This window comes from Nerophis ophidion, linkage group LG17 (assembly GCF_033978795.1).
Source record: "Nerophis ophidion isolate RoL-2023_Sa linkage group LG17, RoL_Noph_v1.0, whole genome shotgun sequence".
Lineage (NCBI taxonomy): Eukaryota > Metazoa > Chordata > Actinopteri > Syngnathiformes > Syngnathidae > Nerophis > Nerophis ophidion.
In genome coordinates, this window is record NC_084627.1 from 34,371,921 (window position 1) to 34,397,228 (window position 25,308).

Below are 25,308 nucleotides of genomic sequence, written 5' to 3' on the forward strand. Positions count from 1 at the left end.
GCGTGTGTCTGCGGAAGCCACATACAACATGTTGCTGGACTGGCAAGCTTTTTGTACATGTTGTAGAAGGCGTCAAAGGCAATAGCTTCATAGCACGCCCTAATTATTGTTTGTTGGGTGACCGCCAGCAGATATTCGCGAGAATGTTAGCGGTACCTTTTGTCTTCTTCGCTCTGTGACACGGGTCAAACGGGTTCTTTGAATGGTAAAGGTTGCTGATCCCTGAACCATGTATATTTAATATTTCCGAATGGTTCAACCGCCACCCGCCCGAATCTATTTAAAATCTATTTTTTTCTCATGTCACCCGCCCGACCTGCGGTTTATCCGCGCACTCCACGGATGAGACCGCAAACCGCGCATCTATACTTTACATAAAACAAGAATGGGAAATAATTCCACTTTCAAAGCTTCAACAATTAGTTTCCTCAGTTCCCAAACGTTTATTGAGTGTTGTTAAAAGAAAAGGTGATGTAACACAGTGGTGAACATGCCCTTTCCCAACTAATTTGGCACATGTTGCAGCCATAAAATTCTAAGTTAATTATTATTAGCAAAAAAAAAATAAAGTTTATGAGTTTGAACATCAAATATCTTGTCTTTGTAGTGCATTCAATTGAATATGGGTTGAAAAGAATTTGCAAACCATTGTATTCCGTTTATATTTACATCTAACACAATTTTCCAACTCATATGGAAACGGGGTTTTTGTGTGTGTGTGTATATATATATATATATATATATATATATATATATATATATATATATATATATATATATATATATATATATATGCTTCACGGTGGAAGATGGGTTAGTGTGTCTGCCTCACAATACGAAGGTCCTGCAGTCCTGGGTTCAAATCCAGGCTCGGGATCTTTCTGTGTGGAGTTTGCATGTTCTCCCCGTGAATGCGTGGGTTCCCTCCGGGTACTCCGGCTTCCTCCCACTTCCAAAGACATGCACCTGGGGATAGGTTGATTGGCAACACTAAATTGGCCCTAGTGTGTGAATGTTGTCTGTCTATCTGTGTTGGCCCTGCGATGAGGTGGCGACTTGTCCAGGGTGTACCCCGCCTTCCGCCCGATTGTAGCTGAGATAGGCGCCAGCGCCCCCGCGACCCCAAAAGGGAATAAGCGGTAGAAAATGGATGGATGGATGGATGGATATATATATATATATATATATATATATATATATATATATATATATATATATATATATATATATATATATACTGGTATAGAGAGTCATGGAAATTCATAGGTATCAGCATCGACTACTGAAATTCTGATATTCTGACAACCCTAATAAATAAATAAATAAACACAGTTGAAATTTAAACTGGGAGACGGACGTGCTAACCACTAAGAATTTGTGTTTTCACTCTTGTTTCTGCTTACACTTGAATGTAGTTTCTCCTGCTTGCAAAAAAAAAAAAAAACATGTTTTATTTTGCCTGTCATGTGCTTTCTGATGGAAGGTGACAGCTGGTGCAGACAAAAATACCGTTCGGGGCGGCGACCCAACAAGGGAACGACAACTACCTTGGCATAACAAACCCTCCGCATGTCTCCTTCTCACCCTGGGGAGGTAGTACAACCCTTAGGGGAGGTGAATGTATTTTTGGCAGTAGCAGCGGCCAAAAAGGCCTGCGTACGAACTTCATGAGAACTCACCACTCTGTTTAGCTTAGTCCAGCCCTTTGCTACGGTTTTTCTTTCTCTCTGCTGTCATACTTTTTGCTTTGTTCCACCTTCATTCACCATGACATTGGGGAACATGGAGAACGCTGAGCTGTTCGATGCGGGGAAGAAAGGTCGTGGTCTGAGGGCAGGCAGAGACCTCAATGCTGGGGAGGTGGTGTTTGCAGAGGCCAGCTTCGCTGCCGTGGTCTTCGACAGGTAGGAGGACCGCGTGACTGTTTTCACAGACAGAATCAGGTATGAAAGTTGACTAAGTGAGCATGTTTACCAACTTGGTTGCAAAACTCTTCCTCAGTCCCAGTCCCATAGGAAACCTGACCTCGTTTCTAAATTCGCAACTTTCCTGACATCAGCAAATACAGACACGGTAGCTGACAAGTTGTCATGTGAACTTGAGCAGAACTTAACTTGAGAATTTCAATACCTGTCATCTGACTTTTAATGTAAAAGGAGTGTTACATTTAAAATATAACTACAATTTTGGCCTGCTACTGTACCTGTTACTAACACCAGACATGACACTTGAAGGAGAAGTTTAAAACATTACACAGATGCCTCGAGGGCACTAAATTTCCAATTAATTTTACGCAGTATATCGATAGATAGACAGATAGATACAGTGGGGCAAAAAAGTATTTAGTCAGCCACAGATTGTGCAAGTTCTCACACTTAAAATGATGACAGAGGTCTGTAATTTTCATCATAGGTACACTTCATTCAACTGTGATAGACAGAATTTGAAAAAAAAATCCAGGAATTCACATTGTAGGAATTTTAAATAGTTTGTTTGTAAATTATGGTGGAAAATAAGTATTTGGTCAACCATTCAAAGCTCTCACTGAAGGAAGGAGGTTTTGGATCTCACACGCCTCCAGCTGACTACAATCCGGCGTGTTGGTCAGCTTTAGGGGCATGTAGAGTTGGGTGTCATCAGCATAACAGTGAAAGCTAACACCGTATTTGCGTATGATGTAACCTAGCGGCAGCATGTAGATGCTGAAGAGTGCAGGGCCAAGGACCAAACCCTGGGGAACTCCACACGTTACCTTAACATAGTCCAAGGTCACATTGTTATGGGAGACGCACTGCATCCTGTCAGTAAGATAAGAGTTAAACCAAGACAGGGCTGAGTCTGACATACCAATTCGTGTTTTGATACGCTCAAATAAAATATGATCGACGGTATCGAAAGCAGCGCTAAGATCGAGGAGCAGCAACATAGATGACGCATCAGAATCCATCGTTAGCAATAGATCATTAGTCATTTTTGCGAGGGCTGTCTCTGTAGAGTGATTTGCCCTAAATCCGGATTGAAAGGTTTCACATAGATTGTTAGACGCTAAGTGTTCATTTAGCTGCTCTCCAACAGTTTTTTTCGAGGGTTTTCGAAATAAAGGGAAGGTGAGACATCGGTTGAGGTTAGGTCTTTTAAGGAGAGGATGAATAGCCACTCTTTTGAATGCTAGGGGAACAGGGCCAGAAGAAAGTGATAAGTTTATAATATTTAGCACTGATGGACCTAATAATACAAAGAGCTCCTTGATAAGTTTCCCAGGAAGTGTGTCAAGTAAACATGTTGTTTGTTTTATTCCATTTACATGTTGTAACAATTCCTCTAATGTTATTTCATCAAAACAAGAGAAACTATTTTGGAGGACAGTATCCGCCCTATATACCGCCGTATATACCGCCGTATATACCGCCGTATATACCGCCGTATATACCATCGTATCTGTGTTAATAGAACCCAGTTGTAGCTGGGACGCATTGTCTTTAATCTCCTTTCTAATGACTTCAATGTTCTTATTAAAGAAATTCATAAAGTCATCTGCCGAGTGGGTTAGCGATGCTACTGTACCAAACAAAAATTTAGGATCGTTTTTATTAAGGCGGATGAGATTTGAGTAATATTTAGCTTTAGCTAAGGTAAGCATGCATTTATAAGTTATTAAACTATCACTCCATGCTTGATGGAAAACCTCAAGTTTAGTCGCGCGCCATTTGCGTTCCAGCTTTCTACATGATAATTTATGGGGTCTAGTTTCTTCTGTAAACCATGGGGTACGCCTTTTTGGAGTCCTTGGGCAGGACACTTCACCCTTGCCCCTGGTGCCCCTCACACTGGTGAATGAATGAAGGATAGTTGGTGGTCGGAGGGGTTCACAGAGATCTACTGTGCTTCAACATGCGAATATTATTATGGTGTGTGTGTGTAAGGTAAGAAATATTAACTGCCGTTTTGTTTCGCAAAAGCAACTTTTCCTGGTACTTGCCAATCTGTATTAAGGATCTGTATAAATCCTGCAAAATTGCACGCGTCTGCCTTTGTAGTCCGTGCCGACAACCTAATCAATAAGCTATCTTCTTGTTATGGGACATTCATCCTCCGCTGTTGCCAACTCTAATATAAAGTACTGTAAAACTCTTACTTCTATCTGTCAGTAAACTTGCCATGGAAGCGCTAAAACATACCGGTGTAGTGAGTTTATATTATTCACCCAAGGAACTTAAGTTATTGGAGAGTTCAGGTCGCACAGTTTTGCACGGGACACATTTCCGGTTGTTGTTTACGAATGAGACGCTGCTCTGTTATTTATTTAAATAAAGTCTGGATGTCATTAAAACAGTTAGCTCCATCTTTTGACACTTCTTCCACTCCCGTCCTTGCGCGCTACACCGCTACAACAGAGATGACAGGGAGAAGATGCCGTCGAAGGTGAGCCACGTAAATAAGACCGCCCACAAAACGGCGCATCCTGAAGCGACTGTCAGAAAGCGACTTAGAAGATGGTCAGTAAAATATAATTTACCGGTATGCAACATTTTGACCAAAGAACCACCATTACATGTTATGTAGACCACAAGGAAGTGTTTTACATCTAGAAAAAAATTATAAATATGACTCCTTTGATGCGCCTTATAATTCGGTGCGCCTTATATATGAAAAAATATCGAAAATAGACCATTCATCGGCAGTGCGCCTTACAATCCGGTGCACCCTATCGTCCGGAAAATACGGTAATTATTGAGTGTTAATGTGGATATTAGCAAACATGCAAATCATTTTATTGTGTACAGAATAAATTGTTATTCGCTTAAACACTGACATTTTTTTACTTGAGTTTATTTCGTATAGAAATATAATGCATGTGCTTGCAAAACATTTTTTCTGTCCTCAAAATCTGCCTTTGTGGCCTCGAAATTGAGACACAAAGCGTTTATCACACCAGACTAGTAATCGGTTGACGTTTTTTGTCTTTAAAATCACACAGGAGACAGGGTTGTCTATGAAAAGACTGACGTTTTTATTACGTGTACTTGCGTCACTGGAGATGAGAATAAACACAGATACATGGACCGGGTGTTGTGGGACAGACAGTCTATCTTACAGCTCAGTGGCCAAGTGGTTAGAGTGTCCGACCTGAGATCGGTAGGTTGTGAGTTCAAACTCCGGCCGAGTCATACCAAAGACTATAAAAATGGGACCCATTGCCTCCCTGTTTGGTACTCAGCATCAACGGTTGGAATTGGGGGTTAAAGTCCTATTGAAACCCACTACTACCGACCAGGCAGTCTGATAGTTTATATATCAATGATGAAATATTAACGTTGCAACACATGCAAATACGGCCGGTTTAATTTACTAAATTGCAATTTTAAATTTTTTGGAAGTGTCCTGTTGAAAACGTTGCGGTATGATGACGCCTGCATTTGAGCTCTCGGGTTGTAGCGGACATTTTTTTCCAGCCCGATCCAAGCTATAAGTAGTCTGCTTTAATCGCATTATTACACAGTATTCTGGACATCTGTGTTGCTGAATCTTTTGCAATTTGTTCAATTAATAATGGAGAATTCAAAGTAGAAAGATTGAGGTGGTAAGCGGTGTATTGCGGTTGCCTTCAGCCACACAAACATAGCCGGTGTTTCCTTGTTTGAAATTCCCGAAGGTGAAGCTTTCCTATGGAACAGAGCGGTCAAGCGAACATGGTTCCCGACAACATGTCAACCGGCAGGTTTCGGTGAGAAAATTGTGGTAATATGTCAGCTCTTACCGTTGTTATGAGCGGAGCTTGCGTCCTCCTGCAGCTGCTGCGGACTATTACTTCCTCCCACCGGAGACACTGGCGTTCACCACACCCGTGGCCACACCCTTTCGACTTTCAGGTACCATATAATCTTACTAAAACACTAGTAACACAATAAGCTGATAAGCGATTTTCCAGAATTATCCTAGTAAATGTGTCTAAAAACATCTGAATCGCTCCCACTGTCCTCGCCTTTTTTTGTTTTCTAGTCCTTCACTCTCACTATCCTCATCCAAAAATCTTTCATCCTCACCCAAATTAATGGGGAAATTGTCGCTTTCTTGGTCTGAATCGCTCTAGCTAATGGTGGCTATGATTGTAAACAATGTGAGGATGTGAGGAGCTCTACAACCAGTGACGTCACGCGCACATCGTCTGCTACTTCCGGTAAAGACAAGGCTTTTTTATTAGCGACCAAAAGTTACAAACTTTATCGTCGATGTTCTCTACTAAATCCTTTCAGCAAAAATATGGCAATATCGCGAAATGATCAAGTATGACACATAGAATGGACCTGCTATCCCCGTTTAAAAAAGAAAATCTAATTTCAGTAGGCCTTTAAATCCCCAAAAATTATTCCCGGGCGCGGCCACCGCTGCTGTCCACTGCTCCCCTCACCTCCCAGGGGGTAAACAAGGGGATGGGTCAACTGTAGAGGACACTTAGTGTGTGTGTGACAATCATTGGTACTTTAACTTTTCTTTAAAAAACTGCAATGGTCAAATAATTAGCCACAAGGTACCAGCAAGGACCGTCTTCGTGCTGTGCCGTCCGTCCATATTGTAAGATCCCAAAGAATTGTGCTCGAACAGATTTCCAGTTTGTCTTTCTTTATTTAACATTGTATCTGTCTCTCACTGTCCGGGTTCCACTGACCACCAAAGAGTGAGATGACTTTGAGCAGCTTTGTGACTTTTGTGATTTTTTTCAAATAACCTTTGTCTTGTCGCGTTGCTTTTCAGCTCCTCCTCCACTGCTCGCTCTTCGGTTGTTTTTCAGCGTCCCGTGTCGTTGTCTTCGTCTCGCTCTCGGTCGCTTCCGTGCTGCATGTATTGCTGACTCTCCAACTCCTTCTGCCCCTCTCCTCTCGGCCGCTGCACTTATACACACCGACAGGTGATTACAGAATTGCGCCCAGGTGGCCGAGCCGTGCACCTACCGTCCATCTCGGAGCTGGTTGCGGCGCCCCGCCTCGCTGCACGTCCGCCGGCCACACCTCCTCACAAACTTCATGCAACATTTCACGTAGAATGGCAATCACTCTCTATTCTAGCAACATTCAATTGACCTTTCACCTCCACAACACAGGTCATTTACCATCCTTGTCCTGGGAGTCACGCCCCACTAGGATTGTACGGTATACCGGTGTCAATATAGTATCGCGATGCCAATGAATCATTTTCGGTAATATACCGCCTCTAAAAAGTACCCTCCCTTTTTTAACGGGCATGGCGGCGTGTCGTCGTCGTTTCTTGGCATTGCTGGTTTTACCAGCTGAGGAGCATGTTCGGCAGCGCACAATCACAGAGTATTTACAAGCAGACACGGTGTGTAGACAGAAAAGGGGGAATGGACGCATTTTGGCTTAAAAACTAACGATAAAGGTCAAGTTATAACACTGAAACACCCACAGAAGGAGGTGCTTTAAGACATGACTAGCGGCTCAAGTCCATCAGCAGTCTGTAGTGTTGAAGCTACTTCTAAATCCCTAATCTTGGTCTCCATGGTGACAAATAAAGTTAGTTTCTATCATGTATCAAGCAGGACGAGGAATAGCTAAACATGCTTCACTACACACCGTAGCTCACCGGCGTCACAATGTAAACAAACGCCTTGGGTGGCTCTACACCTAACATCCACTGTAATGATACCAAGTACAAGAGCGTATCCCGTCGATAATACTATGATTAAATCCAAACTTTTTATCATCACAAAATCTTTTTTCGATTTTATGTTTAAAAAACTCAGGGAGTACGTCTTAAATTATGACCATTGTATGATCCTATATTACTGAGGCTTGGATCGATACCCAAATTTTTGGTATCATCCAAAACTAATGTAAAGCATCCAAACAACAGAAAAATAAGTGATTATTACATTTTAACAGAAGTGTAGATAGAACATGTTAAAAGAGAAAGAAAGCAGATTTTAATAGTAAATGAACAAGGGGATTAATAATACATTTTCTGCCACTTGTCCTTATTAATTTTGACAAAATGATAGAACGAAAAATGACACAATATTTTACTGCATACGTCAAAAGCTAAATTAGGAGCTTTTGTTTGCTTACTTACTACTAAAATAGAAGTTTTCTCATATGTTGACTATTTTATTTAATTACAAACTTGCAATAAGAAACATATGTTTAATGTTCCCCAAGATTTTTTTTGTTGAAATAAAGACAATAATGCCATGTTGGTACTTTATTTAACATATTTGGGGATATATAATGTGTTTTACAAATTAGAAAATCCTGAAAGCATGTTACTATTATGGAATGTGTTTTTTTTAATATACATTTGAAGATGAATGTGTTTATGGATGTTCTCATTCATCACGTTATTGTTATTCTCATGGCATTCAACTGATTAGTTGTCTTAGAAGACGGTTGGCCTCTCATCCGAGTAGTTGTCATCATTTCATGCTCATAGACTTAGCTTGGACAGATCAAGTTGGAGCGCTTGGTGCCAAGGTCCTAAGTATTTATCGTCTAAAATGAGGAGGAGCATATGCACAAGAAGGAATGCTTATGTTATTTTGTGCCAGGTGTAAAAAATAACAAACGTTAACCATACAATCAAATTTTTTTATTGAACACTGCAAAAAGTCACTGTTCAAAAACAAGAAAAACATTTGCAAAAATTAGGGGTATTTTATTTGAACTAAGCAAAATGATCTGCCAATAGAACAAGAAAATGTGGCTTGTCAAGACTTTCCAAAACAAGTAAAAATTAGCTAACCTCAATGAACCCAAAAATACCTTAAAATAAGTATATTCTCACTGATAACAAATGCGCTTTTTTTGGTAGAAAAAAAGAGACCTTTTTGCTCAATATGTTGAAAAATATTCTTAAATGCTAGTGCCATTATCTTGACATAATGATTTGCGCTCGGCATTACATTTCTTGAAACCTGCAAACTTATTCTAAAAACGAATTTATTGTTCTTAATGGAAAGGCAACAAGGCAACCGCTTGTTACTCTTGCAGTCTCCTAGCCGCTCAGGCATTTCATATGGTCTAAAAATGCATTTTTCCATCGACAACATGGCATCATCGCGCAAAGTGTGTGCTCTTTCAGTCAATTAGTGTGCATATATACAGCTAGGCCCCCGGCAACAATGTTTTTAGTTGTAATTTTGAAGAATTTATCCAAATGTGCGTGAACTATTTCTGTTCAAAATTGTTTGAAATGTCACATGTTAAATGCTTGAATATTAACTGTCAGTATACTGCACTGTGCTATTTTCTAGGGCTGCGACTCTTTGGGTGTCCCACGATTCGATTCAATATCGATTCTTGGGGCCACGAGCCGATAATATATTGATTTTTTTTATTCAATTCGATTCTCGATTCAAAAACGATATTTTTCCGATTCAAAACGATTCTGTATTCATTCAATGCATAGGATTTCAGCAGGATCTACCCCAGTCTGCTGACATGCAAGCAGAGTAGTAAATAAATAAATAAAAAAAGCTTTTATAATTGTAAAGGACAATGTTTTATCAAGTGATTGCAATAATGTAAATTTGTTTTAACTATTAAACGATAAATAAAATATTGGACAAAGTGTGTTGTCAAGCTTATGAGATGCGATGCAAGTGTAAGCCACTGTGACACTATTGTTCTTTTTTTTTTTTTTATAAATGTCTAATGATAATGTCAGTGCTATGCTGAAACTTATAACTAATATTGATACTGTTGTTGATAATATTCATTTTTGTTTCACTACTTTTGGTTTGTTCTGTGTCGTGTTTGTGTCTCTTCTCAATTGCTCTGTTTATTGCAGTTCTGAGTGTTGCTGGGTCAGGTTTGGTTTTGGAATTGGATTGCGTTGGTATGGTATTGCTGTGTAGTGGTTTGTTGGATTGATTAAAAAAAAATAATAATAATAATAAAAGAAAATAATTTTTTTTTAAAGAATCGATTCTGAATGGCACAACGTATTCGAATTGATTTTTTCCCACACTCCTACTATTTTCTATTGTTTCATTTAAAATGAAACAGCAAAGTCCATTTGGCTGGCATCTGTTTTAATTGTGAGACACAATTGTGTCAAAATCATGATTTTTTTTCATGCTTGAAATAAGAAATGATTACTTTAAAAAAAAGTAGTTTTATACTTATGAGTGTTGATGACACAGCTTTGCAACAGTTGACATTCTAGTTTCAAGCATCCATCCATCCATTTTTTACCGCTTATTCCCTTTTGGGGTCGCGGGGGGCGCTGGCGCCTATCTCAGCTACAATCGGGCGGAAGGCGGCGTGCACCCTGGACAAGTCGCCACCTCATCACAGGGCCAACACAGATAGACAGACAACATTCACACTCACATTCACACACTAGGGGCAATTTAGTGTTGCCAATCAACCTATCCCCAGGTGCATGTCTTTGGAAGTGGGAGGAAGCCGGAGTACCCGGAGTACCCGGAGGGAACCCACGCATTCACGGGGAGAACATGCAAACTCCACACAGAAAGATCCCGAGCCTGGATTTGAACCCAGGACTACAGGACCTTCGTATTGTGAGGCAGACGCACTAACCCCTCTGCCACCGTGAAGCCCTAGTTTCAAGCATGTTTTACTCAATATAGATCATCAAATCTCAGCAACAAGCTGTAATATCTTACTGAGATCATTTAGGACCAAAACCCTTAAAACAAGTAAAACACTCTAACATAAATTCTGCTTAGTGAGAAGAATGATCTTATCAGACAATTAGCAAATATCACCCTTATTTGAGATATTTCATCTTACTTCGATTTCAGATTGCAGTGAATCGTTAATACATTAAATCGAATCGTATCAAATTGTTTATACACTAAATTAAATCGCATCGAATCGTTCCGTTTTATGAATAAATAGTTTTTGAATCACATGTACCCATGTATCGAGATGCCAATGAAATCGTCCACTTATAAGAGATTTACATCCTTAATCGGTAGAAATTACTGGCAAATCCAATATAAAGTCAGATTTTTTGAAAAGTACATTTGAGCGTCTACTTTTAGGTTTGTTGCAGTGTTATTTTGTTGATGAAAAATGCCTGTCTTAGTTATCGTCAACAACCTCTTCTCCCCTTCCTAAAATAGAACGATAATAATAATAATAATGGATTAGATTTATATCGCGCTTTTCTATTATTAGATACTCAAAGCGCTCACAGACAAGTTGGAACCCATCATTCATTCACACCTGGTGGTGGTAAGCTACATCTGTAGCCACAGCTGCCCTGGGGTAGACTGACGGAAGCGTGATAACTAATCAAAACAAATGCACCTTGACTAAAAAAATATACAAAATGAATTGACAATTTGGTCAACAAATAAACTGAGACGAAATCAATCAATCAATCAATCAATGTTTATATATATAGCCCCAAATCACAAATGTCTCAAAGGACTGCACAAATCATTACAACTACAACATCCTCGGAAGAACCCACAAAAGGGCAAGGAAAACTTAATTTCGTCTTAAGGCGGGTGGGACAAGTTGGGAAGATATCCAAACACAGTTGCATGTGGGAGAACTACTGTCGTTGTGATTGAGAAGAAAATTGGACGCACTTCACCTTTGCCGCAGTAGACAACAAGACCCTGTGGCTAATTTTTCTCCTGTAAGAAACACAACTAACTTGACGCGCCATCTACAGGTGAATTGTTCGGTCACCTATGCTAGAGTATGAAGGCCAAAACTAGTACTTCGAAATTACTCGTGGTGAAAGATACATCTTGCGGATGCGCTGGTACACATCATCAGTGATGTTGTTCCCTGGGATCATTGGGGGATTCGGGTCTTTCAACATCAGACCCCCTCAGCCCAGTCGCGACCCGGCCGGGGTGATCAATCCCCAGCCTCTGTCCCATCAGCGTTTGCCCTCTTAATCCAAAGCCATATTGTGGCTTCAGTTGTGGATCTGATAGCCTTCTGTTTTTCCTCCCCGACAAGTCTTAGCACTCTGCAGAGTGACCGCCCTGCGAATCCCAGACAGCCCACCTCCAAAGGCTTACATATTGTTTTCCAGCCTTGCCTCCTACGCTCTTCCTCCAGCTCCTGTTACTTGGCAGGCTTCCTCTCATTGGTCTCGTCCAATGCGTTCTTCCCATGGAACAGTTAACTCCAGAATAATCAGCTGCTTGGTGGAATCTGAGACAATGACCGTGTCTGGGCGGAGCCTGGTTGATGTAGTCCCAGAAGGGAACTTCAGTTGCCTGCCCAGGTCCACTTCCAGTTGCATTGGCGGAGGTGAGGAGGCCGGACTTTACCCGTGGTGGTATGTTGGGCTTCGCTTCAGCTCTGTGGAATGACATGGTCTTTGGCTTGTGGTGGCCTTTGCTGGTGTGGCGGTGGTGATGCTGTCAGCGACTGCCCTAAGCACCTGGTTGTGACGCCAGCGATAGCGCCTGTCTTTAAGAGCTTTTGGGCAGGAAGCCCCGTCCTGAGCAGCGGGGGCAGGATGGCATCTATGTTTTACCCCAGACATGGAGGTTTGCTGGGCTTGGGAGGACATCATACGCAGCCTGGACCAAGAACCTGATTCAATGGAAGTCTGCACACTGTACTGAACAACTGTACTGAATTAAAGTTACTAAGATGGTTACCAAGACGGTAGATCAGAAGCAAGACCACTTACGTCACAACTATATTGTAGTCTATGGGCGACATTGCCCACATTTAATAAGCAATTGTCATTTTCAGGGTAGTACTCAAAGAAAGAAAGGTTATATACACAAGATACAAACATTTTTCCTCATTGTCCATAATACATGCACACATCTATTCATGCACTTTACACTGGCATTGAGAGTATTTTTTTAATTTATTTTTTAACAAACTCCTATAAATCAGTAACATTTTTGTTTAGTTCTGATTGGCTAAATAAATAGTAGACTTACATGGTAAAATGTACACGTTACATTTTAACATATAGAAAACATTATTTCTTTAAGTTATGCACTCCAAATTGCTGATAGTTTAAGTATACAGCTATGCAAATAATGTCACATTTAATTTTTTAGTCGAGAAAATTTACTGCAAGTTTAGTTGACTATAATGTTGAGGAATTTAGTCGAATAAAACCAAATTAATTTAGATGATGTGTATTTCTGATCTTGTCACCCCCTCCCGGACAGAAGGGCATAACCCAGTGCGGCTGGATCAAAAAAGACGTCGGAGAGGCTTTATTGAACAAAAAGTTGCTTTATTACAAGTGAGCATCATTATACAGGTCTGCAGTACCTGGAGGGGCTTAAATAAAAAATGACAGACTCCTAACCATCAGTTTATATTCCTCCTTCCTGTGTGTGTGTGTGCGTGTGTGTGTGTGTGTGTGTGTGTGTGTGTGTGTGTGTGTGTGTGTGTGTGTGTGTGTGTGTGATAAGTCAGGAGAGTACATCCTGACCATAAAAGGAGATTTTCGTGTTTAAGTGTCTAGAAAGACAACAACAGATATATACCATAACGTGTAGGTTGACATTAAGATAAGCATGGAAACTCTCCTCCAGCTATAACTTTTGTATTCCGAAGGCTGGTTGTATTTCTTCATCTTGTGAGAGAGCTAATTCCAGTCCAAATGTCCAACTAAGGCTCCTTAATTTATTATGGGCTCAACCAATATTTACATAAACCTGATGGTTCGCTTTCTCCAACTTGAATATAAACATTCACCATATGTAGAACATAATATGAGTTATTTAATTCACTTCAATGACTAAAATATAACTAAAACTAAAATACATTTGTTCAACAACTATTACTAAAACTACATTAAAAACTGCTGTCAAAATTAACACTGCTTTCTTGGCATGGAAAATTGTAACATTACTTGGAGGCAGTCTGGCTGAGTCCGCTACCGATGGACTTTTTCGGTACCTATAAATGTATCAAATTTGTAATCATGCCTAGTTAATAGTATAAATATTACAGCACTTTTTCATTAATTTTAAAGTTTCCTGCTTTTTTAAGATTTTTTTTTTTGTTCGATAATGTCATGGTCCGTGGCTGGCTCATGTTTTGTTTGGTTATGTTCCTGTTTTGTGCACCTCTGGGTCTGTTTTAGTTTCCATGGGGATTAATTGGGTTCACCTGCCTCTGGTTAGTGGTCGGCACGCTTACCTTCTGTCGACCACTAATCAGACAGCTATTTGTTCACCTTTTTCTCCACACTCAGTCTGGTTTCATTGTTTGCTGAATGCAACAGTTAGGTTAGTATTTCTTGTCTCCAAGTTTATGCTTCCCGTGCGATCGGCATGTTTATTTCTGCTCGTTTTCTGTGTTTGGTACGTGTTTGATTTATATAGATTAAAGGGGAACATCATCACAATTTCAGAAGGGTTAAAACAAATAAAAATCAGTTCCCAGTGGCTTATTTTAATTTTCGAAGTTTTTTTCAAAATTTTACTCATCATGGAATATCACGAAAAAAGGCTTTAAAGTGCCTGATTTTCGCTATCTGTAAATCCACCGTCCATTTTCCTGTGACGTCACATAGTGACGCCAATACAAACAAACATGGCGGCTAGCACTGCAAGATATAGCGACATTAGCTTGGATTCAGACTCGGATTTCAGCGGCTTAAACGATCCAACAGATTACACATGTATTGAAACGGATGGTTGGAGTGTGAAGGCAGATAGCGAAAACGAAATTGAAGAAGAAACTGAAGCTATTGAGCGAATAGCTATTGAAGCTATTCGGCGATCGCCTTCTAACCAACAATTGCATCTTTTGACCAGACCATGCACTGGAGCAACTTAAATCTGACGATTGGTAAGTGTTTGTTTGGCATTAAATGTGGGTGGAGGGAAAGGCTGGATGCAAATATAGCTACAAATGTACATTCAGCTAGCCTAAATAGCATGTTAGCATCGATTAGCTGGCAGTCATGCCGCGACCATATATGTCTGATTAGCACATAAGTCAATAACATCAACAAAACTCACCTTTATGATTTCGTTGACTTTATCGTTGGAAATACATCTGCTTTGAGTGTCACAGGATATCCACACATCTCTGTGCCATGTCTGTCATAGCATCGCCGGTAAAATGTGCAGACCAAACAAGGGACTTTTGCATCTTTTGACACTGGTGCAACTTAAATCCGTCGATTGGTATGTTTTTGTTTGGCATTAAATGTGGATGGAGGGAAAGGCTGGATACAAATATAGCTACAAATGAGGCATAATGATGCAATATGTACATACAGCTAGCCTAAATAGCATGTTAGCATTGATTAGCATGCCGTGCTAATCGATGCACACTCCACGTAAATCAATTTGAATCTGTCCCTGATGGTTTTGTTACACCCGCCGACAACACACCGACGAGGCATGATGTCTCCAAGGTACGGAAAATAGTCGAAAAAACAGAAAATAACAGAGCTAATATGACTTGTGTGTGTAATGTCTTTTAGAAAATGGTGAATTGCTTCCCATTGTGACGTCACGGGTGAAAGGTCATCGCTCCAACAGCGAACAATTGAAAGGCGTTTAGATCACCAAATTCACCCTTTTAGAGTTCGGAAATCGGTTGAAAAAACATATGGTCTTTTTTTCTGCAACATTAAGGTATATATTGACGCTTACATAGGTCTGGTGATAATGTTCCCCTTTAAATCATGTTCCTACCTGCACACCTTGTCCGGAGTGGTCCGTCTGCATCCCGGGAGAACAAACCCCGCAGAAAGCTGTGACCCCCACCCCACACATGACAGATAATATACTGTGAATCAACAAAGCTCAAGCTGCAGGCCTTAGATCGCCGGGGAACACTTTGGACTCTTTGTGTAGGACATTCCCCATTTATTTTGTGGGCACCTAATCAAATGGTCACATCTTTCTTTTTTTGATGTAAATTATGTCACCATGTTTGATAAAATGTAAATATCACATTAGGCGCCTTTGTGAAACATATTTTTTTGAAAATGGCTGAATTGTAAAGAGTAGAACTAATTATGTCTTAAAAAATATGTATGTGATTTGAAAAGATGGCTTACATTGTAATGCAATTATTGCAGCTTTTTAGCATTCGAGGAAGCGATTGCTCAACAAGCAGTAAAAGTCCAATATAAAATAGTTTACTTTTTTTACAATATTTGTTTGCATAAATGAGCAGTGATAGTGGTGTACCATATCAGATGAATCCACACAGTAAATTGCATGTTTTTTTTTAAAGGAATCAAGTCTGTGTGAAGTTATGAACATACCAAAAGTCTCTGCTTTCTGTCAGTTTGTTCATGCAGGTGTGCCACAGCTGCTTCCGCCAGCAGGCCAAGTTACATCGCTGTGCCCAGTGCCAGTTTGCATTTTACTGCAACCGCACCTGCCAGACCGCATGCTGGGATGAACACAAGAAGGAGTGTGCGGCCATTAAGAAGGTCGGCAAGGCGCCGAATCAGAATGTCCGGTAAGAAAGATGTTTGAACCGCTTTAAGCAGAAGGTGGACCACTTTAACTAAATTCATTATAATATTAAGAATTTAGGATGGGTCAGACAAAAAAGAAAAAGAGGAAAAGGTGATAGAAGATAACATCTGCTGGGATCCAGTTTGAGAACCTGCGGATGGACAGTGAGACAGCAAATATTGAGAAAATCAATTTATATGTCAACTACAAACACCATTTCCATATGAGTTGGGAAATTGTGTTGGATGTAAATATAAATGGAATACAATGATTTGCAAATCATTTTTAACCCATATTCAGTTGAATATGCTACAAAGACAACATATTTGATGTTCAAACTGCTAAACTTTTTTTTTTATTTTATTTTTTTTTTTTTGCAAATATTCGTTTACTTTAGAATTTGATGCCAGCAACACGTGACAAAGAAGTTGGGGAAGGTGGCAATAAATACTGATAAAGTTGAGGAATGCTCATCAAACACTTATTTGGAACATCCCACAGGTGTGCAGGCTAATTGGGAACAGGTGGGTGCCATGATTGGGTATAAAAACAGCTTCCCAAAAAATGCTCAGTCTTTCACAAGAAAGGATGGGGCGAGGTACACCCCTTTGTCCACAACCGCGTGAGCAAATAGTCAAACAGTTTAAGAACATCGTTTCTCAAAGTGCAATTGCAAGAAATGTAGGGATTTCAACATCTACAGTCCATAATATCATCAAAAGGTTCAGAGAATCTGGAGAAATCACTCCACGTAAGTGGCCTGGCCGGAATCCAACATTGAATGACCGAGACCTTCAATCCCTCAGACGGCACTGTATCAAAAACCGACATCAATCTCTAAAGGATATCACCACTGTCACTAAATATGTGGGTTCTTCCGAGGAAGTCGTAGTCGTAATGGTTTGTACAGTCCTTTGAGACATTTGTGATTTAGGGCTATATAAATAAAAATTGATTGATTGATACAGTTTGTCGCTACATCTGTAAGTGCAAGTTAGAGCGCTATTATGCAAAGCGAAAGCCATTTATCAACAACATCCAGAAATGCCGCCGGCTTCACTGGGCCCGAGATCATCTAAGATGGACTGATGCAAAGTGGAAAAGTGTTCTGTGGTCTGACGAGTCCACATTTCAAATTGTTTTTGGAAATATTCAACATCGTGTCATCCGGACCAAAGGGGAAGCGAACCATTCAGACTGGTATCGACGCAACGTTCAAAAGCCAGCATCTCTGATGTTATGGGGGTGCATTAGTGCCTAAGACATGGGTAACTTACACATCTGTGAAGGCAACATTAATGCTGAAAGGTATATACAGGTTTTGGAACAACATATGCTGCCATGTAAGCACCCTCTTTTTCATGAACGCCCCTGCTTATTTCTGCAAGACAATGCCTAGCCACATTCAGCACGTGTTACAACAGCGTGGCTTCGTAAAAAAAGAGTGCGGGTACTTTCCTGGCCAGGCTTGCAGTCCAGACCTGTCTCCCAACGAAAATGTGTGGCGCATTATGAAACATAACATACGACAGCGGACTGTTGAACGACTGAAGCTCTACATAAAAAAAGAATGGGAAAGAATTCCACTTTCAAAGCTTCAATAATTACTTTCCTCAGTTCCCAAACGTTTATTGAGTGTTGTTAAAAGAAAAGGGAATGTAACACAGTGGTGAACACGCCCTTTCCCAACTACATTGGCACGTATTGCAGCCATGAAATTGTAAGTTAATTATTCATTTGCAAAAAAAATAATAATAAAGTTTATGAGTTTGAACATCAAATATCTTGTCTTTGTAGTGCATTCAATTGAATATGGGTTGAAAAGGATTTGCAAATCATTCTATTCCGTTTATATTTACATCTAACACAATTTCCCAACTCATATCGAAACGGGTTTTGTAGCATAGGGGTTCAGCCGGCTGAACATCGAGTGCAAGAGAAGCTGGGGATGGACAGGGAGAGAAGAGGGCAAAGTGGCAATAATAACAAAAACAATAATTGCAATAATGATGATAACAATATGTGAGAGGGTTTATCACTGGAATCCAGTGCAAGTTAACTGCAGCATGGGTGTGCAACATCAACTCAGTGCTTGCTGCTGCAAAGTACCACTCAAAACATCCTCCGGCAGAAGCAAATGATCAAGAAATGGGATTACAGCACAAATTCTAAGTGTGACTGCAGGCCAATTGTGGCCAGGGAAGGGAGGAGGAATCACACCCAAGTATAGCACGGTATGAATAGCCTAGTGTGAGTACACCCAAGATTCAGTCACATGTCCTCTCAGGCCTGCACTGCCCTTTGAGACATGTTGTCTATATCCCCATTAGCTTTCTCAAGGGTCCTTTAGAATTTTCCAAACAATGATCAGTACAGTTTGCCTGCTTTGTTTTTGCTACCTCATATTATATTTTAGTAGCTGGTAGCAACTTGCATCGGAGCCTAGTTCACTTACCCAACACATGTCTGACAATGAACATAGATATTTTTCACACAATGGAAAATGTTATTTTTCACACTTTGTGGATGCACAAAACTGTTCATTTTTAAATAATGATTTCTGTACATATAGTACACTAACAAAAATGGGATTGGTTTACTTCAAACACATTCACAACTTGTTTGTCAACTTGTCCAAAGAGAGGTAGGGAGAAAGCGCACTAGGGTTACCAAACATCTTTGGTATAAATGGCGTTGGCAGCGATCAGTGGCCTTCTCCGGTCATAGGTCAATTTTTTAAGGTCTTGGTTGATGTTGGAACATTGTGTGCAGGGTTGTCCATGGGGACATTTACAACTAAAGAATGGTTGAACTCCATGATAGCTTGGTGGCAGTGCTGGGGAAAGACACAGAGGATCTTTTGTGGAGCTCCACTTTGAGTAGGTTATTTGAGTTTTTTAAGGCTTACTCAAAGAATAAAGAATAAATATATGGATCAATAAAGTTGACAGAATCACGTCACAAACCTTGTGCAGTAGTAATACAAAAGTAAGGGATACATCATAAACAATTCTTTAATTAATTACAGTGGTACCTCAACTCAACTCTTGGGCAACACGGCGCTAGAGGGGTCACAATACTAGGGTCCTGAGTAGTCCTGGGTTCAATCCTGTGTGAAGTTTGCATGTTCTCCCCGTGGGTTCCCTCCGGCTACTCCGGCTTCCTCCCACCTCCAAAGACATGCACCTGGGGATAGGTTGATTGGCAACACTAAATTGGCCCTAGTATGTGAATGGGAGTGTGAATATTGTCTGTCTATCTGTGTTGGCCCTGTGATGAGGTGGCGATTTGTCCAGGGTGTACCCCGCCTTCCGGCCGATTGTAGCTTAGATAGGCACCAGCGCCCCCCACGACTCCATAAGGGAATAAGCAGTAGAACATGGATGGTACCTCAACTCAGGAGTACCTGCATTTCCGAGTAATTTGAGATACAAGCTCCCTGTCGGCTGTCTCTGTGCTTGATGTTATGCTATGGGATATGAGCATAATTTGACTTACACCTATGCTGCGTGTCCCCTGCGGACGCAAGAACATACCTCGCAAGATCCGCCCCAAAATTTCCAATCTTAATAGCAGAACACACTCACTATGAAGTCAGTGAAGCAGTAGCCAGTTCCCACGACAGGGGACAATGTCCATAATGGACATCTAGTCACAGGTCAACAGGTCTGCATTAGAGAGTGTGCATGGACACTGGGACTTCACATGTAGGTGGGAAAATACAAAAAAAAAAATTAGTGCATGGAAACATACTCATTGTTTCCTTAAGATGCTTCCTTGGACATAGCATGAAAATCCCTGAAAGACCTAATATGATGGGTTGTGGATCGCTAACAAGAAGTACTTACTTTAGCCATGGACTGAGGCCGAATCTCATGTAGCTTTTGATTTGCTCTGACTACAAGCATACTTGCCAACCATCCCGAATTTTCCAGTAGACTCCCGAATTTCAGTGCCTCTCCCGAAAATCTCCCTGGACAACCATTCTCCCGAATTTCTCCCAATTTCCAGCCGGACCTGAGTAAACACCGTGACAGCCCAGTCACGTTATAACATCTGTGGCTTTTGGAGCTCAGTGCACAACTGCACACACAACAAGAAGGAGACTGTTGTATATGTCTCCGTTATCCATAGGTTTATCTATAACCCATAAAGTAGGCAGGCACGGAACTATTTCTCAGCTTTTGTTTATTCCAGCTAATGTTAATATATTGACACACAACATCCGGGATCCCATCATGCATTGCTTCAAAACTACGGCAAGTAGTAATGTCCGAAAAAAGATAGTGACAGAGAATAGAACGAGGATGGACAATTCAACCCTAAACTCACTCCTTTCCTGCAAATTAAATGTCACAGATGCTGCCCATACCTATGCTCCTTCAAAGGCTGTGCTACTTGCTGCAAAGCATTGCATTTTCAAATACAACAATGAGTAGAGAGGAGTGTTACGTGTGTGTGTGTGTATGTGTAAATAAATGAACACTGAAATTCAAGTATTTCTAACTACAAATATACTCCCGAATTCGGAGGTCTCAAGGTTGGAAAGTATGACTACAAGTGGGGTGGCCAAACTTCTTGGCTTGCGGACCAAAATGCAAGTCTGATCGAGGAGCCTGAAGTCAGCATGAACAAATAAGTTATAATAAACAAACTAAAAAAAATGAATATAAATTGGCAGATTTAAATTGAACAAGTCATCAATAGTATACATAAGTAAAATATTTGGGATTGAGTTTAAACTATGTCTTACAGTGAAGTGTACGTTGGTAAACCTCACTCCCTGACACCCCAAGACATGGGTGTCAAACTCTGGCCCGCGGGCCAAATTTGGCCCGCCGTGTAAATTAATTTGCCCCTTGAGGCAATATCAAATTAACATTACATTTGGCCTGCCGTGTAATTTAATTTGGCCCTTGAGGCAATATCAAATTAACATTAGTACTTGCCCGCCGGAATTATATAGCCGCATTCACCACTAATACTCATACTTGCCAACCCTCCCGATTTTCCCGGGAGACTCCCGAAGTTCAGTGCCACTCTCGAGTATCTCACGAGGAAACCATTCTCCCGAATTTCAACCGATTTCCACCCGGAAAACAATATTGGGGGTGTGCCTTAAAGGCCCTGCCTTAAAGCGTTCTCTACAACTTGTCGTCACGTCCGCTTTTACTCCACACAAACAGCGTGCCGCCGGCCTAATCACATAATATATGCGACTTTTAAACACACGAGTGAATGAAAGGCATACTTGGTCAACAACCATACAGGTCACACTAAGGGTGGCCGTACAAACAACTTTAACACTGTTACAAATATGCGCCACACAAGAATGTCAAACACATTTCGGGAGAACATCCGCACCGTAACACAACATAAACAAAATACACAGAACCCCTTGCAGCACTAACTCTTCCGGGACGCTACAATATACACCCTTCGCTACCACCACTAATAAGATTTTGCATATATAAGTGTTGCTTTTTCCATATTTAGTGTTAAAGCAAATCAGCTAAGCAAACTGAGCAATAATTAACGTTTTATTTGTGCACTTTCTCTTGCTACTTCAAGACTTGAATGCTTGATTCATTCATTATTGTTATTTTCTTTTCAAATTTATTTTTAGCCTGGGAAAAAAGTTTATTTTGATATTTACCTGAGAAGGCTGCAAATAGAAAAGAGGCATTACATTTTCATTAAAATTTTATTTGATACGCCATTGAAATTTGTATTATTATTATTATTATTTGAAACTCGAGTTTGTATGTCACTATAAAGTTATATAAGGCTTGCTTGTTCAATATTCAATGCAAAACTTTTTGGGGTCCCTATTAAAAGGTTAATTTGTTCAACCTTGGCCCGCCGCTTTGTTCAGTTTTAAATGTTGGCCCACTCTGTATTTGAGTTTGACACCCCTGCCTCAAGAGTTTGCACTAGAATTCAGTATACAACTCTGGCGTTTAACTCTCAAAGCCTGAATTACCCTAATGACATGTAAATCGGGCTTTATTTTTTTTAGAAACTGTTGGAATTATTTGATTGGACAAATGGCTAAAGACTTGTAGTTACCAGTAATATTTTTTTCATGCCAGTACTAAAATAACAGTGTTTGTTCATTGTTTGCTCATATTTATAATGCCTTTGATGTATCATGAGTTAAGGTTTTCCTTTAAAATGTCCCTTTGGTCCTCTGACGGTCTCAGAAATGCACCAAGGGCAGCGATCAGACAACCACTTTTGTGTTTTTCACATTGAAATTCTTATTTCCCCCTGCAGTCTGGCTGCACGTGTGCTGTGGCGCCTTCACAAGGACACGGGCATCGTGGCAGACAATCAGATGATCTCCGTGGAACAGCTGGAGAACCACGTGTCTGACCTGTCGGAGGACAGCCTGAAAAAGCTAAAGACCGATGTCCAGAGCTTCCTGGAATACTGGTCTTATGGAAGGAAGCAACACTCAGTTGACTACATCTTGCACGTCTTTGGCATTGTAAGAATGAACACTGAAAGCTGTATTGACCATTGCCGTCTTCTCGACTTACGTCCTGTTCTTATTTGTGTTCTTGTAGTTAAAATGTAACGGATTCACGCTAAGGGACCAGAATGGGCTGCGAGATGTTGGTGTGGGGCTTTTTCCTAACCTAAGTCTGGTCAACCATGATTGTTGGCCCAACTGCTCCGTTGTCCTTAATCACGGCAAGTATGTATCATCTACAAACCATTGATCACTTCAATCATTGTATTTTTTGAAACCGCAAATACATTTTGAAATTTTTCCTTGGTTTTTGTAAAATTAAGGGAGTTTGGTGTAGCACACATCCTTCAGAATAGTAATATAGGGCAACCAATTAGCCTTTTGAACATGCCAACAATGATTGTGTGAGTTGTGTGAGGGTTTAAATGGGAACATTATCACCAGACCTATGTAAGCGTCAATATATACCTTGATGTTGCAGAAAAAAGACCATATATTTTTTTAACCGATTTCCGAACTCTAAAAGGGTGAATTTGACGATTTAAACGCCTTTCAATTGTTCGCTGTCGGAGCAATGACCTTTCACCCGTGACGTCACAACAGGAAGCAATCCGCCATTTTCTCAAACACATTACACACACCAAGTCAAATCAGCTCTGTTTTTTTCCGTTTTTTCAACTGTTTTCCGTACCTTGGAGACATCATGCCTCGTTGGTGTGTTGTCGGAGGGTGTAACAACACGATCAAGGACGGATTCAAGTTGCAACAGCGGTCAAAAGATGCGAAAGTCCCTTGTTTGTTCTGCACACTGTACCGACGAAAGCTATGCTACAACAGAGATGGGAAGAATGTGTGGATATCCTGCAACACTCAAAGCAGATGCATTTCCAACGATAAAGTCAACAAAATCACAAAGGTGAGTTTTGTTGATCTTATTGACTTATGTGCTAATCAAACATATTTGGTCACGGCATGACTGCAAGCTAATCGATGCTAACATGCTATTTAGGCTAGCTGTATGTATGTATATATTGGATCATTATGCCTCATTTATAGCTATACTTGCATCCAGCCTTTCCCTCCACCCACATTTAATACCAAACAAACACATACCAATCGTTGGTTAGAAGGCGATCGCCAAATTCGTCCGCGTTTCCTCCCGTGCCGCTCTCTGTCGTGATATGGCTCAAAAGCTTCTGTTTCTTCTTTAATTTCATTTTCGGTACCTGCCTCCACACTCCAACCATCCGTTTCAATACATGCGTAATCTGTTGAATCGCTTACGGCGCTGAAATCCGAGTCTTAATCCGAGCTACTATGCTATACCTTTCTGTGCTATCCGCCATATTTGTTTTTGGTGGCTTCACACAGTGACGTCACAGGACAATAGACGGGTGGATATAGCCACGGTGAAAATCCGGCACTTTGAAGCCGTTTTTCGGGATATTGCGTGATAGGTAAAATTTTTTAGAAAAACTTCGAAAAATAAAATAAGCCACTGGGAACTGATTTTTATTGGTTTTAACCATTCAGAAATGGTGATAATGTTCCCCTTTAACAATCGTAGGTTAAATGCATGGATTATATTGCATCATCAAAGCTTACTTGATATTTTACACGCCAAAATTGACCTATTCTCTTTCTTTTCACAGCCAAACTGCTCTGAACTCTGCTCTCCACTCTCAGAGTAGGTACGTGGAGGTGCTCAATTCATCTATATTGAATAAAGCCAGACATAATTACTAATGCACAGCCGTTACTAGAATTGGCTGGATGAAACTGTTTCAACCATGTTGGGATCGTTCAAACAGCATGTAGAGATTATTACAACTTCCTCTGAACATATGTGACATAATTGATGTGCTGTTAACAAATTACGCAGTCTGATCGAAATTAGCTTTGATATTTGTCAATTTAAGATGGCACTCAAGCCTTAGTTTATTTTGATTACAGTAACAACAAGAGCAGAAAAAAAGCTACCGAAGTTAAGTTATCATGTTAAATTAGCACGTACTCTGTCGATACGATAGCCACTTGTGCGTAGCTACAAAAACACATTTGATCTAACCCCAATGCTTCTTTTTTATTTCAAACAAAATGTCCCTGGGGTAAAAAGTTACATTTGGAGTTCGCAGACCAGATGCCAAGTGGATAACGCTAACGAGATAACTGGATAGCTTCTGCCAGACTGAAGCAAAGTGACAGCATGAAAAAAAGAGGCTTCACCGCTGGTTGTATGTATTTTTATACTTTTAATGCTAGTCCATCCAGTTTGTTAAACCAGGGTCTTCCAAACTACGGCCCGTGGAAAGTCCAAAGATTAAAAAAAATATTTTTCTTTTTTAAAATCTGTCCTTTCTAATCCATTTTTTTACCGCTTTTTACTTTCGGTGTCTCCTAGCTGCTCAGGCAAATCATATTG

The 25,308-nt window shown here is 40.4% G+C and overlaps 1 protein-coding gene across 1 annotated transcript in view; it reads left to right on the plus strand.

The window, feature by feature from the left end:
• The first annotated feature begins 1,571 nt into the window (after positions 1-1,571).
• Positions 1,572-25,308, plus strand: part of smyd1a (SET and MYND domain containing 1a) — a 54,515-nt gene continuing 30,778 nt past the window's right edge. The window contains exons 1-5 of the mRNA XM_061876795.1: positions 1,572-1,904; positions 16,236-16,412; positions 22,688-22,901; positions 22,981-23,111; positions 24,539-24,577. Of these exons, the coding sequence (XP_061732779.1) occupies positions 1,768-1,904; positions 16,236-16,412; positions 22,688-22,901; positions 22,981-23,111; positions 24,539-24,577 (698 nt within the window). The 5' untranslated portion in view covers positions 1,572-1,767. The remainder of the gene's footprint in view (positions 1,905-16,235; positions 16,413-22,687; positions 22,902-22,980; positions 23,112-24,538; positions 24,578-25,308) is intronic.